Below are 16,089 nucleotides of genomic sequence, written 5' to 3' on the forward strand. Positions count from 1 at the left end.
AGAACCCGAGGTAAACCCCGAATGTGCCACGAGGCGATAGCCCCACCTATTCATTGCATGACAAACATTGCCTACCAAATGAGTCTCCTGCAGGAAAACAATATCAGGAGATAAACGTTGTATACATTTCAACACCACACTTCGTTTGATACGATCTCCCAGACCGTTAACGTTCCACGAAACAAATCTCAACCCGCTACCCCCCATCCCACCCGACAAAGCCAAAACCCCCCACCAATGAGCATGACACCAAAAACATTTTCAAATACAGGATAAAGTCGCCTTGAAAACAGAACACACAAACAACAAACTTCCCTACCACCCTCCCCCCAAATAACAAGAAAACACCCCCCACCCTGCACCCCTGCAAAAAGCTAAAAAGCCACCCCAACCTGCAGTGTGCCTGTCGCCCAAGAACCCCTATTCTACACAAAGACCCCAGAGGAGGAAAGGCTCCGTCCCACCCGCCCCCCGATCAAGACCCATGACGAGAAAAAGAACATACATCAAACACATAAGCAGTAGAGGAACATAGGCGTACACCCCTGGAAAAGTTATTCAAAACAAGGCACCAGGTATAGACGAAATGTTCAGCTCTCTACACCACCTTCAGCACCGCCCGGGTGGGCATCGGACTCAGTCTCAGGAGGTCGGCTAGGCAGGGAGTCCAGCCAGTCATTCACAGCATCCGGCCGATCAAAGAAGAAAGTTCGGTCATTATACTCAACCCGCAGCCTGGTCGGAAAGAGCATAGAGTAACGCAACCCCATGTCCCTAAGACGCTTCTTGGCACCACGAAATCCCATCCGCTGCTTCTGGACCTGTTGGGAAAAGTCCGGATAAAAATTCACCGTGGCATTCTCAAAGGCCACCGGGCCCTTCACCCGCGAAGCCTGCAGGATAGCGTCCCGATCTCTATAGTGGAAAAGCTTCGCAACAATAGGTCTCGGCGGGGCGCCTGGCTTACCCTGGCCCCCCGGAACACGATGTGCACGCTCCACTGTGAAAAATTTACTAAGGCCAGATGGAGATAGGTGGTTCTGGATCAGGTCTTCAACCAGGAGATCAATCGAGTGGGGTTCTGGGTTCTCCGGCACACCAACCACGCGAACATTACAGCGACGTGCCCTGTTCTCAAAGTCCTCCAAGCGCCGGGTCATGAAATCGTTCACCCTACGGAGATTGCCAATCTCCGTCTGTATCTCAGAGACGTCCGTCGTGAGGCTGGATGATTTGATATCCAATGACTTCACCTTTTCGTTCGTTTTGGAGAGATCGGCACGAATCAGATTCACCTCGATTGCCACAGTGTCAAGTTTGTGGGCCAAGGTTTCGTACTGTTGGCCTATTGACTCCCTCATGCCAGAAATGGCGCCCATGATGTCCTGCAAGGAGGGCTCCGTCGACGCATCCACTACGTGGTCAGACGCACTGGGACCGGGCAGGACAGCTCCGGGGGACCCCTTAGAGTGGGTATAACGGTCCATAACATTAGATTGGACCGGACCCCCGCGCAGAGGTGTCTTCGTCTTGCGCGTCTCCCGGTCCCCTCTGCCCGCCATTTTGAAGATGCGTCACAAGAAGATTCAGCAGGGTCAACAGACCGGGCACCAGAAATGGAGACCCCGGGACCAAAGGACCTCCAGAGGGGTATCACTAGGAAAGAGGCAGCAAACGAGGAAAACAGTCCAGCCAAAGGCCCGACAGCCGACGTGTGTCCTGGCACCAGTTCTGGCCCGAGCCTCTCACCAATGTCCCAGTCTGAGGCAGAATCGAAACCGAAACTTAAGAAGGGGACCATCCAGTCAAATCCCCCTGCCGTTGTTGTTCAACTCCAAGACGGCCACCGAACCTCACCCAGTCCCGGGCGCACCTCAAGGGCGGAGCCCAAAAGTTCAATTCATCATAACTCAGGCACCCGGTGTCCAAATCAATTTCTGAAAGGTCCAGGTAGATCAGCCCAACGTCCTCTATATAAATCCTCGCGAAAAATCAGGATTCATACAGGATATTATGCCGGGAGCGGCGGGGGTCCGGGGAGCGCTGTGCTCACGCGGCCATCTCGGATGCCCGCCAAGCTCCTCCTCTCCCATGGGATGTTGACACAGACCACAGAAGCCACTTTTAGGTGGAGGGACCACTCTCGCTATCTCTACAAGTGGCCATTGTTCCACAAGCACTCAGTGAAGTAAAGGCAGAGATAGTAACCCACATATGCGGACGATAGTGTATTAAAAACAATAAATCAATCAGTCGATTTGTAGAGCACTGCTTGTCACCCATGAGGGTAGCAAGGCGCGGCAGGTGACTGAAGACATGTGGTTTATTTGCAGCAACAAAATAATCACAAATGGAAAGATAACAATGAGGCTGGATTCTGAGTAAATCAAAGGGCCCATGAAAGACCCAATTTTTACATATTCGTCTTTATAAAAAAATATGTGGTCAATGGCATACCCCTACATTCCTTTTGTTAGTAAGAATGCAATACATGCCTTCACGGGTCATCATAGCTGCCTCTAAATTCAACAGACTGTGACAAGGAGCTGCACACAGATCTTGCTATAGTGTTTGCTCAGTAACACTGTTATGAATTCAATGTTTATGAATACACAAAACAAATAATTTTAGTAGTGGCCTATGCCTTTAAATGAAGTGATTACCCATTTGTAAGTAAGTACTCCAAAATAGTTGAACGGAAGAAGGACGCAGTTTATTCAGCTTTATTTGAACACCTCAATTAGACTCTCACCATAGACTTCCACCATCCAGTTCCATTAAATAGCCAACTGTAATATTGGCTCTGTGATGTGTTCATGGAGGGTCGCAAATCAAGATGAGTTAATGTTTTGGATGGTTATATCATTCACAGGCATAGTTTGGAGTAAAAAACAGGTAAGGAATGGGGACCCTTCTTTATAGTTCATCAGGCTTTCATACCACAACATAGCAAGCTGAGAGCTTACATGCTTGAGATGTCAATCAGCTTGATATGTTCTTCACATCCCAGCTGGCTGGCCACTTCACGAAACTCTTCAGTCAGGCCTATTAAACCAAGGTCCAGATTGAATTCAGCTGGGAACTCCAGTATCCAGTATCTAAAATCCAAACAATACCCAAAATATTAACAAAATATTAACAGCTGTAAAAACTGGAGTGTGTTCAGGGTCAAAGATTTGGTACACATATTTAGTCAACGTTCATAGTGTTAGCTTTAACAGGAGACAACTCTCCTTTGTATAGCTGCCTCTGAACTTCACCTGAAGGAACACATTTTCTCCGCTTAGGGGCCACACCCTCCTCCACATTCATGCATACTGCATACTCAATTTACATGAAAATACTTTTTATATTCAAACCCAAGACATCACATTTCAAAATTATTTAATTTATTTTGAGATTCCTTGTCATTACTCAAACTGTAATCGTGGCCTCTAATTATTCTTCTGGGTGAGAATATGCTCCCTAGCAGTTCTGGAAGAAATAGTATATAAAACTCTGGAACTAACATCATGAGTTTGCTGCCAGTACTCACTGATCAATGTGAAGCAGGTATCTTGGAGCCTTCCGTTGAGTACGTTTTGTTCGTTTCGAAAATCTAAAGAAATAAAGGCCTGATTTAGTGTTTGCAGAGATGGTTACGCTGTCACAAATGTGATGAATACCCCATCTACCTTATTACAAATATCATAGGATATAATGCACATTTAAATTTGGTGGAAGGGATATCTGTTACATTTGAGACGGAGTAACCTGTCCGCCAAACTATAAATCAGGCCCAAAGTCTTCAAACTAAGGAGCTGCATTGGAGGCTCAGCTTCTTAGCTTAAGGGATCTCTGCTTATTGTAAATGAGAACTATGTGATAGGTAGCAGTATTTATCTGTTACAGGAACATGTTTTTTTCCCTGCAATTTTAATTAAGGAATCTCAAGCTCAGTTTGTTTTCTCCTACATACAGCATGAATGATATTTGGTAAAATCAGGTTTAAGAGATTACCCTAAAGAAGACACCTACACAAAACACACTATAAAGAGCGAAACGCGAGTCAGGGTTTGATTTTATTTATTACATGCTGGCTGGGATAGTATTTTAGCAATCCTAAGCTGTGAAACTGTGCCTGAAGTGGTTACATGTTTTGGTCATTCTTCAGCTCAGCATGGATGGCACTAGGTAATCCAATGCTTACAATGTTTGTTGTAAAAATGGCAAAAGACTTTGTTGCTTTTCTAACTCGCGGTGGATGGCACTAAGCTAATCCTGTGTTTAAAAATCCTGCTGAAAAAACATATTTGAGTTGAGCAGTTTTAGAGTGTCAGTGGTGTTGTAGAGCACTCCCTATAAAAGGAGTTGTTCTGCACCTAAAACAAGGAAACTATCCAGTGTTCTCTTCCGGCAGTGAAATTGGTGGAATTTTGGTGACTCTGCGTTAATCTTGTAAAGGGGAGTCCTGACCGAATCCGCCAATCACTGCGTGGCAGAGTTTTTTCTCATACGCAGCTCCAGTAAGGTAAGCTGGCGCGCATGAGTGAGATTTGACATCCCCGAGCACAATTTCATGTCGTTTGGAGGACATCCGGTGAGATTTTTTCAATGCGGGCGGTCACATGTGATCCCAACCGTTTGCAGTCAGAAGGCAGCCGCTCAAGTAGAAAATCTACTCGGACGGCACCAAAATCAACTATAGTGGCTGAGCCCTCTAGCACATCACATGGTGCTGTTTGTGTTGATTTTCCAGTGCGGACTGTGCTACTGGCTCTAAATCCCAGCACGAGCAGCGCGACATACTTCTTTCCACCTGTTGGTGGAACTCTGCAGAATCTTGCATAGTTTTTATGTAACTGCGGAGTCAAATTCTGCAAGTGCTGCTGGGGTACCTTCATCTATGCCATGCAGTCTTCACATAGTGTTTTGTCCTCTGCTGCTATGCCAGAGGGATAATGATGTAATTAGAGTGCTGATGTGGGCATGGTTTGAGAGAGTTTCAGTTGAGTGCTTGGGCTGAGCAGCAAGGACGCCGCTCATGGTTGGCTTCTTCCATACCTACTTTATCTGTGATTTGTGACTGCTACCTTAAGAATTAATCAGATCCTCTTTCACCTAAACTACTGGCTACCGTGCAACTTCAAATACCACAGCCATCCACCCCAACTCTTAGCCTGAAAGGGAATTGCTTAGACTTATTTTTGGTACTTCCTTGTATCTGGACAAAGCTATGTCTTTCTGATGAGCTCTAAGGAGAGTGAAACACGTGTCGGGGACTGCATTTATTAATTTCAGGCTCACTTGGATTGTATTATGCAAATTCAAAGTTGTAATATTGTGCCTGGAGTGGTAAAAGGCTTTTGTGATTATTCAGCAATCATGAGTGACATAATATGTGACGTCATGAGGAGTGCATTGCGAGGGCGTACATTATATAGTTAGCTCAGGTAACTATAACTGCCAAATTTCACTGGTTTTGTACAACTGAAATCTGATCCTAACTACCTTCCTGTAACCTGTGTTTTTTTCAGTGAATTTGTAAGCTTTTTTTAAATTTTATTTCCAAACTATAACAGCTCTGTAACCTTTGTTTTTTTAAAGTGTATTTGTATGTTTTTTTTAATAGTTGTCACATTTGCAGAGTGGTGGAGAAAGGGGGCAGGGCCTCTGACCAGCTCTCAGTAATTCTGCTGTGTCGGACTTACTGGAGGTAACAGGAGGGGTTCTGAGCCCCCAAGAAACCTCGATCGCAATCATATAGGGTTATAATGATGTCAGAAGGAAAGAAGATCCTGGACACCTCTGTATGTATTAACAAAGGTTGTTTTATAACCTTACAAGATTTATACGAAATATTTCAGGAAAGGAAAAACAATAGTGCTCTGTGTCCCTTGTGTTAATGGAACCATAAAAAAACATGAGTGACAAATTAGTGACATTTAAAGCTTGGTTTCCACAATTTTTAAAGTCGACCATCAATTATTTAACAATATTCACAGCTATTGTACAAAATAGTCAGAGGTGATTAAAATGTTTTTTTATGTTTTTCCTGTGACTCGGTTCACCCAAGTCACAAGATGCTGCCAATACTTCCTGGTTTGAAATGTTGGCAGCCATTCAGATCTCAGCACAAGATAGGAAGAGGTCACGGATCCTCCGTGTCCCAAGATATACAACTGAAAATCTCTTCAAATTTCTCCACAGCTACTGAACGGATTTACACCATTTAACAAAAAGGGCACTTTCTGTGCCAACAGCTACCTTTCTGACAAATTTGGTGCAATTCCGTCCAGCAGTTCGGGTTGTAGCCATGTGTAAAGTTTCCTATGGAAATTATCATGGGAAATAAATGTTTAGAGACCCCTAAGTTTTCTCAGCCCCTGCGTGACGGATCATCAATTTTTAGGACAGAAGCTGAAGAGAATGGTAAAATCATTTTGAGAATTTCAGGAGGATTCCTTAAATGAAGATAAAGTTATTAGCAGATGAAAAACAGCTCTTCCTATAGAAACTACATCCTAACTATAACTACCTTCTGGTGACCGCCAGTAGGTAACATATCTATCTATCTATTTATCTATTTATCTATCTATCTATCTATCTATCTATCTATCTATCTATCTATCTATCTATCTATCTATCTATCTATCTATCTATCTATCTATCTATCTATCTATCTATCTATCTATCTATATAGATATAGATATATATAGCCAGGCCCTGAGCGCAACACACCCAGAGGCACCCATGCAGGCAGCCAATCCCACCATGCACATGGCCTTTCACTGCATGCTTACAGCCAGGACCTGCGTTCAACTCTCTGCAAGCAGCCACCCGGAGACAGCCACCACCATGCTGTGCACTGACTTTGGTTGTGCGTGGTGTGAGGTTAGAATTGCAGCTAGGCCCTGCTTATAACTCCCTGCAGGCAGACAACCCCATGCTATGCACATCCTTTGGCTGTGCACAGCAGGTAGGTGGCTACAGGGTTTAGCCTTCTGCCAGGGCCTGTGGCCAAACCCCCAGCAGACTGCAAACCATACACTGTGCACAGCCTTTGGCGTGCACAGCATGGGGTTTGCCTTCGGGCCTCAGAGACCCTATCAGCTGGGGCCAGAGAATATATATATTAAGAGAAGGAGGCATCCAGCCCGCTCCCCAATGCTTAATTGGCCCAGTTCCAATAAAAAGGGGAGGGGCATGAGGCCCGCCTTTCTGAGCCTTAGTAGGCCTTGGGAACCCCATCCCTGCAGCCGAGTAATTAATAAAGGGAGGGGGTGCTTGACCCCCATCCCTCACCCTAATTTGGCCCTATGGTCCCCATCCCCTGGTGCCAAAATATAAATAAAGGGGGGAAGGGGCGTGCATCATCCTCTCAGAGCCTATTTGGATCCTGGGGACTCCATTCCCTAGGACCAAATCTAATAAAAAATATGGGAAGGGTGACCTGCAGCCTCCTCTCCCCGACCATAATTAGATCCCGAGGACCCGATTGCCTGGCGCCAAAATTTAAATAAAAGGGCTACCCAACTGGAATGCTTTCTGCAGGTTAATTAGTGAGTGTTACTTAGTTGGTTGAATATGTAGTGCATACTCTACACTACAGCTGTGTAAAAGACCACAAGGTATTGCCACCAGTGACCTTGTGTATATATAATTGGGCAATGTGATTGTTCCTCGAGCGTATTCATACAGAAATCAGTGACAACATAATTCCTCGAATAGAGAAGGCGATGAGACTACAGACAAACAGTTGAATTTCCACCTTTTCATTGTATAGAGTAAGTGCTTCTTTGTTTGGTGGAAATGTCCTCATAGTCCTCTGCATTAAGACCGCGCCTTCAAAATTGGCAGGAATGAACTTGGGTCACTTTGGTAAGTTGAGCTCTTCAACAGCCTCAAAAATGTCAGGAATACCGTTGCATATTACTAAAGTGGATGGTGCAGGGCTAAATGGGTCAAAAGCACCATCAAAATCAGTGGGAAATGCCCTCAGGCTACTTTTGCGAGTTGAGCTGTCCATCAGCCTGGAATATGGCAGGAGCATCTTTGAATACTACTAACGTAAAAGGGGTGGGGCCAAATGGGAGGTGCTTGTAGGTGATTTGGAACCTTTGCATACTCAGCTCCAGCCGGCTCCCCACATGCTGCAGGAGCCAGCATTGCTCCTGCCCAGGGGGAGCAGCTATTTATGCGACCAGGCAGGAACAATCTGTTGATCTGTTTCCCTGCCTGCAATAGTGAGGGCGGGAAACAAATTTCAATACTGTTCCCAAACTGCAGGAACATTTTTAAAGCTCTGACCCACTGGAAGCAGACTTTGTGTTTGCTCCCATTTGTTGGGAAATTCAAAAATGCTCCTGCCAGATGGGGTCATACATACGTTTCCCTGCCCACACCGAGTCAGGCAGGTAAACCATGGTGTCCTAGGGGCGAGCTCCCTGGGACATAGTATGTCAGCCGGCCCCTGGAGATAGGGTACCCGGTGCCACTGAAGGCTCAGGGAGGGGGACTGTGTGCCCCCTACCCTTAATTAAATTAATTGACCATGGGAAATGGGGTCCCATGGCCTTTGAAGGCTCAATGAGGGGCGACAATGCCCCTTCCATCTTTTTTTTAACAATAATGGCTCAGGGAGGAATGTGGCCCCCGGAGTGGGCACCCTGTGGCCTATAATGTCTCAAGGAGTGCCCCCCTCCCCTTAATTGACCAATGCAGCTCCAGGCCACCATCTTTTGTTTTAGTTTTTTGCAGTGATCCCGCAGGAGTCCCTTGGGATTGCATTAAAAACTGCTGATATTTTTGCATTTTGGCCCCAGGGCTACGGTATCCCTTCCCTGCTACCTTATGTTTTTTTTACTTCAGGACGTGGGACTAAGTCCCTGAGTCCTTTAATTGCTGCCTGCATTATTTTTTTCATGTTGCTGGTAGCCAATCTGAGCACTTGCTCCAGCAGGATTCAGACTCCTGCAGGAGCAGGATGGCCAAGGTAAGAAAAAGCATTTTGGGCCAATCAGAATACTCCGATTTAAAATTGGCACTTCTGGAAAAGTCTTGAGAGACTCTCGCGGACCCAACCATCCAGATATGCAATTATTTTTTAACCTTCATTTCTCAAAAACTTCGGACCAGATTTAAACCAAATCACAAAAAGCACAATCTGCAGACCAAGATCTAGCTTCTTGCCAAATTTGTTGTAATTTCATTCATATTTCTTTCCTGCAGTCCTGCCTTAAGAAGTCTATTGAAAATCAATGAGGATTTTGCGTTTTGGGGTCCCCCTTTTATCTCAGCCCCTGCTTGACAGATAACCCCCAAAAATTCCATTTGCAAACTAGGCAAAAAAGAGTGCCTATTTGGAAGGTTTTGTGAAGATTCGTCAAACGCTGCTAAAGTTAAAAGCAAAACAAAAAAGGCTTTTCCAATGGAAATGCTGACATAACTTAACTACCCAGTGGCAAAAGTTTAACCATGAATCCCAAACTTTTGTCGAGATTTTACTAAAAGGCTGGTCAGGTCTGGGTGAAAATCTGTAGCACTTCATTGGATAAACTGTAAAAAATCATGCAGCGCTTTATATTACAAAGTGTTGATGATATTATAGACTGTGCTTGTGCAATATATGACATTTTACTGTGAAGCTAAGCATTGCACCACAGAGAAACAACAGAGTTTTGTGTAACAGTGGTACATGATGTGAACAAATGTGTACATGATGACAATGGGTATTGGATAAAAGCGTAAAATGCAGAATTTCACAGAAATTGCATTTTAAATTTACAAATATCACACAATTTTCCACTTATACTATATTTGCTGCTAGTTATATTTTGCACTTGGATAATGCACAGATTTTCTCTCTGGAATTAATCTAAAGAATTAATTCAAAGGTAAAAGGCAATAAGTGTTAAAGTTAAATTGCCTTGGAACAATTTTAATGTGTGGCAAATATATTGCTGTGTTAATTATATAAACCAGGATACATTAATTACCTGCTACTATTCCTCATAAACTTAACACCGTTTTTATATTTGATATCCTTCCGATGTTATATGTCCCCAAATTTGTAAAGTTTTGACATAGTTAGGCGGCAAATAAAAAGTGGCGTAGTAAGAGCCGCATAGGCCCAAATGCAAAAAGGAACAATGCCCACCACCCTTGGCCCTGGTTAGGTAGTAAATAGGAAGGACTTGTTTCACAGAATGTTCCTGGTTGTTTCTCCTGTCTTGGGGTAATTACCTCAGAAGTATTGAATGGTATGAGGATGCTGGGACTAGCAGTGCTTAATTTGAGCCGGTGGTTTCCTGTGCTCCCACGGCACTCAATTGTCTACACCAGCACCTATGACAGTTGCCACATGGTGGCGCTGTTAGTGGTATTTAGGGATGAGCAGAACAACAGTTATTTACTGATTCATTAAATGATAAAAACAACTAATACCTGCCGCCCACGCCATTCTAATAGTTTTGAGGGCCTTAAATTGTCTGAATTGTCACATACACTTACAGGTACTGTCACTGGCACCGGTAGTGAGCGGTGCAAGCTGCAATGGCCTCCTATGATGGCCCTGGCACCTACTTTTTTTATTTTTTTTTTACAAATTAAGTTTAAGAATAATTACGATTACCAGTAAATAGTCAGAGACATTTCTCCTTAAGCGACAGCCATATCTAGAGCCGACCAGGTAGCAGCATTCAGAAATGTAAGATCGGAAACTTGTAAGTAGAGTGACCAACCGTCCGTAAATTTCACGGACTGCCCGTAATTTGGGCCTCTTGTCCGTTGTCCGTGAAGGATTCTTTCACGGGCGCCTTTTGTTCATAATTTCAGCTGCCCTCTGCAAGCAGGCTGAGAGTCCTGTAAATGTCACAGCAGGGGGCAGCTTGCGCTCCTGCTGTGATCAGTGGCCTGTTGCTTGCTGCTATCAGGCCCATTATCATTCTGTATGTTGGCCTAATTATCACATACAGAGTGATAATTGGCCAGTGACACCATTTGCTGGACCTCCTCTTTCACTCACTGCTCTTCTCATGGATCAATCGTGTGTGCAGCAGCATTGCTCAGTGAGTGTTACCAGCTGCCACTGCAATGCCACTTTCATCTTTAAGGTTCAGGGGTTCCATTAATGGCTTCAGTTAATCAGGGGCCAGTGAAGCTTTGTATGCTGTGCCTCCTACTCTCTCAGCATTGTTAGGGTGTAGTGGAACTACTACTCAGTGGACGACTGGAAGAGCAAAGGAATGAATAACAAGCATTTGCAAAGCAATAGGTCTCGCATTTACGCGAGTTTAAGCTATTGGCATTGTAAATGACAATGCTTTATATTTATGTTTTAAAACGAAAACAAAAAGAAAAGGCATTGTTATTTACAATGTGAATAGTTCAAATACGCGTAAATGCGAAACCTATTGCATTGCACATGCTTTTTGTCTGTGGTATGCCCTGTTTGGATCAGTTATAGAAGGCACTGGAATTCCTTTGTACTTGGGAGAGGGCAACCTTGTGAAGAGCTCTGTCTTGATAATGATGACTTGGGCCACGTTGGATTTTGCTTACAATGAACTCTGGGAGATTTTCTCAGATGTAAGGTTGGCACTCGGCCAGAACAGGAGACATCTTAAACCAGTGTGTGTGCTACTTGGAATAATTCCCGTACCAACAGCAGGGAGCAATATCCAACTCTTCTCATGAATCTACTGGAAAACATACTGGTAACCTGCAACATGTTTGCTAGTTGTGTAGGTAGGTATATTTTAGTATTATCCCTGTGATTTTTGTCACTTTCCATTCCTTCCCCATTTTATTAAGATGAATGTATTCCTTTAATTCTTTTTATTTTTAACAGCATTGTTGTTTGGTTGCTTTGTTACAAACACCACACATCACAAGAGGGGGGTGGGTTACTGCTTATGACACACTACCAATAAACACTGGCAAAGCCAATAGGTACCGCTTGTTTAGGTTTATGTGTTGAATGTTCATCACTAACAAGGTTGTATATTGCATGAACAGAAAAAACACATCTAAGCTCCCTATATGCACTAGATAATCCCAAGATGCACATATACACTCAGAAATGCACAGAGAAATGTATTTAGATATGCATTCAGTCAAACAACACATATAAGTGCCCATACAGTCATATTTATATGACAGCTGGATGAATGTGTGGATTGATGGCTGTGTAAAGAAGGGTGAGTAGGCAGTTCAAAGCTGTGGGTGTCTACAGTGTTGTGGGGAGATTGAAGCAGTTGTATTGTTGGACTGATACATGCAGACTTGGTGTGGGTGGACAGGTGAATGCATGGATGTTGGTGGTGGATATGACCTGGAGAGATGGCGAATGGTGGGCCCATGGCCGGGATAGGTGGATGCATGCCTGTGTGTAGGCACATGAGGCTGATGGCCCAGAAAGAGCATCAGGTGGAAAGGGAGCATACGAGCATTGTAAAGGTGTCAAACGATAGCACAGGAGACTTCTAGCAAACAAACAATGTGCTGGAACCGAAGGAGCACAATCAGCACAAGGGGTTGACTGTCTAGGAACTAGGTGGAGATAAGGGAGAGCACAAAAACAGTAGGGCCTGGCAGGAGGGAAGATAGAGGCTGGGACTTGAGAGGAGCCAGGGCAGAGAGAGATGGGCAGCCGTGACAGACAAGCTAACAGCTATGTGGTTATACTAAATAAGCGGTTCCCTACGTCAAATCTCATATTTATGTAATACCTACACTTTCACAATTGCTTTTATTAACCTTCTTGCTTTCTCAAATAATCTTGGAAAGGCACCATTTGCCCATTCTTTTTGCAAACTTTTCTCAGGTATGCAGTGCAAGGTTCTCTCAATCCAATATAAACTTATTTTGATTTGTACTTGTGTTGGTCAGCCGCGGCTGGTAGTAGGTGTAACTGCAGGGCGGTGACGTGGGGAGGGGGGTAGTAATGTATTGATTATAGACTTTAACAGGTAAGTAAACATATAAATAAAGAAAACAAATTTTGTTGTGTGCACTGCATCACCAAAGGCGATGCAGTGCGCCGACAAAATTCGTGGCTGGTGTTGATTGTCTGTTTACTTATGTAATATTGCGCGACCTCCTCTGATGTGTCGGTAAAATGTACCTTTTGTCCCAAATTTTTGTCCTGAATTCTGACCTTCTGTCCTGAATTTTTGTCCTGAATTTTGACCCTTTGTCCTGAATTTTTAGACTCACTGTCCTGAATTTGCACCCATGCCAGTTGGTCACCTTACTTGTAAGTGGTTTTAATTCCAATGCATTTCTTCAAGTTGTTTTTTTATGTTGTTGGCGTTCAACACATAAAGCCTTTCTATTTCTTAACATTTTGTATGTGTCTGATCTTTGTGACAACTCCTTTAAGGGAGTATTTGGTAGTGGGCTGCGGACTAGTCCTTCACTTATATCAATCAACCTAGATGGTCTAACGCTTCAGTAAATTGTATGTACATTAAATGCAATTTTTGCTGCACAGCCTGTCACGGACAATTATCTCTAAATAAAATTAAAATTCTTCAAGAATTAGATTATCGGATTCCATACCTCATAAAGTAACAGATTTTCAGACGAAGGTCGCTACGGTTTTCCCCGCTGGCATTCTGATAAGTGTAACGGTTAAGACAAATATATATTTTTTATAACACAACTTCTCGCTGGAGTTTACCTGTTGTATTTGTAGTTTTTGTGCCATTTGTGTTACACATAAGGTTTAACCTTGGGTGGAAACAGTTTTGTTGTTGAGAAATATGTAAATCAGGTGTTTCTGAGCCTATGGTCATCCCAGTTCCGTCTGCCATTTCATTTTATATACAAATGGGTGAAATAACTTGCTTCCAGTAGCATAGTCCTTTTTTCATTTCCCAAGTACCATCAACAATAAAGATTATTCTGCTACTTAGGTACCCACGCCATTATAAATAATCCCTTTCTTAGTGATCGATTATGATGGCGGTGAATCCGCATCCTCTGGGCCGGTGGAAGCCACCGCCGGCCCGGAGGATGCGGATTCACCGCCGCGGTCACAGAAAACACCCACCGCCAGATTAGGATGGCGGTGGGATGGCGGTGGGAACAGTGGCTGACGGCAGGTCCGTCCGCCTCTGATCCGCGGGGTTTTGAGCGCTATTTGGTGGCGGTGTCTGCAAGACACCGTCAGCCAAATTAGGATGTGTGTTGAAATATGCTTTCACGCGGCGGCTTTTCCGCCGTGGAAAAGCATGTGGAACTTTGCTTCTGGGGGCCCCTTGTGGGCCCCCAGGGTGAAGGGGGACTGGGGGATGCACATGGTGGCTACCTATGGTACCCCCCTGCATTTACATGCACAAAGCGGCAGGCACCTCGCGGTGCCTGCCCCGTTGTGCATGTAAATGCAAATCATGCATTTTTAACCTTGCGGCGGGTGCTGCTTCAAGCAGCACCCGCTGCAAGGTTAAAGATACGGGATGTGACCGCCAGGGTAGCGGTCACATCCTAATTGCAACAGAGGGACCGCCGCTGCCCCTGTGGACGGTCCCTCCACCTCGTGGGTGGCGGACGGACGCAGGTCCGTCCGCCATCCTAATAGGCCTCTTTATTTGCGATTTAAAAAAATATATATATTTAAATTTGCGAAGCACAGAAGGGGTGACATAAAATTCTGCTTCCATGGAGTTAACATTTTTGGTTCTCACGTATTCCAAAAATGTTTAAACTAGTTAGTGCACTCTTTACAGTTGGGCCCCAAAATGTTGCAAACAGAATAGAAGCCTGCAGGAATAGTCACCTGATGTTGGAGCCAGCTTGCATAGTCGCATGATGACGCAGCTTTCCAAGCATACTACTCAGAATGTTGGAAATACCTAAAATCATCAAAGTATGTTCAGGCGGAGATTAAAATCTTCGCCCCCTACTTTCATGTTTTTATTGGTGAAAAGGACCACTGCAATTTATGTTTCAAGACCAAATCTAGAGACCTTTCAAATGCCTGTGTCAATTACAATAAACCTACTGTGATCACTACCATTTGCTCCTTAAATACACTGGTCATGCAAAGATCACGCCCTCTTGAACGACTTTCTAAATATTTCTATTCAACTCAAAGATTTGTGATCTGAGTTTAGATGTCAGGGCAGTGTAACAGCCTTTGAATTGCCCGCGGACATCATAGAGGCATCATGCCCAGCAGACATGTTGACATCATCAGAGCTAAAAATATTTACAGGAATAAAACAGAACATGAGCGAAAACATTGATGTAATAAAATCTTTTACAAAGAGCTCAAGCAACTCAGGGCTGTGTTCCGCACTGTGTGGGGGCATCGTGACATTAACCAATCCAATGTAGCCTAATGCTTTAATAAGCACTTTCATGGTATTCGAGATATTTCATATCGAGCAGCTAAAGAACTAAAGTTCACAAGGTGAAAAAGGATATATGAAGAGAAGTTTGCTTGCAAGTTCACTGGAAGACAGATACCATCTGTGCATTAGCAGAACTATTCTTGGCAACTGGCTGCTGCCTAATTTCCCCTTGTGATCTGTGAAAAACAGATAAAAACAGACTGTAAACAAACAGCTGGCGAATAATTTACTCATTGTTCTTGGGGTACTCAATAGAAAACCAGAAATTGTCATTGATATTCACACATGTGTATGTGAAAGAAACATTTTTTAAGCTAAAGTACATAAAACACCCAGAATTTGTTTAATCGTTAAAATAAAAACCGAATTTATCATGCACAGCAATTATCATCTATTACGAGTTTTGCCCAAAAATGTGGCATTACAAGTGTTGCCACACATTTCGTAGTTTTCCATCACACATGCCATAGGTTTCCATCATCATCATAGTGATGGTCAAAATGTTGGTCACGGGCTAAGCAAATGATTAGTCTGGAGATAGCAAAAAATGCCTCGCACAAGGAAGATGACAGACCATTAATGTTTTTGCACAGCTATTCAAAGAATGCACCAGAAAATTAAGTACATTTCCTGATAATATAGAAGTCCATCATTTATCCATCCATAACACAGAACACCCTGCAAAAAAATTAGGATCATTAGAAATGGTCTCATGTTACAATGAAGTTCTTGATGTCATTAACTAAAAACA

At 43.7% G+C, this 16,089-nt stretch overlaps 1 protein-coding gene across 2 annotated transcripts in view; it reads right to left on the reverse strand.

The window, feature by feature from the left end:
• Positions 1-16,089, reverse strand: part of RASGRP3 (RAS guanyl releasing protein 3) — a 672,488-nt gene that overhangs the window by 347,684 nt on the left and 308,715 nt on the right. The window contains exons 3-5 of one of the 2 annotated variants that reach the window (XM_078648770.1): positions 15,412-15,514; positions 13,543-13,605; positions 2,967-3,098 (exon numbers count right to left, since the gene is read on the reverse strand). In XM_078648770.1, the coding sequence (XP_078504896.1) occupies positions 2,967-3,098; positions 13,543-13,605; positions 15,412-15,514 (298 nt within the window). Of the gene's footprint in view, positions 1-2,966; positions 3,099-3,535; positions 3,599-13,542; positions 13,606-15,411; positions 15,515-16,089 lie in introns of those variants that run through there. The other variant, XM_078648769.1, reaches the window with a different exon arrangement.

The sequence above is a fragment of the Lissotriton helveticus genome, chromosome 6 (assembly GCF_964261635.1).
Source record: "Lissotriton helveticus chromosome 6, aLisHel1.1, whole genome shotgun sequence".
NCBI classification, from domain to species: Eukaryota; Metazoa; Chordata; class Amphibia; order Caudata; family Salamandridae; genus Lissotriton; species Lissotriton helveticus.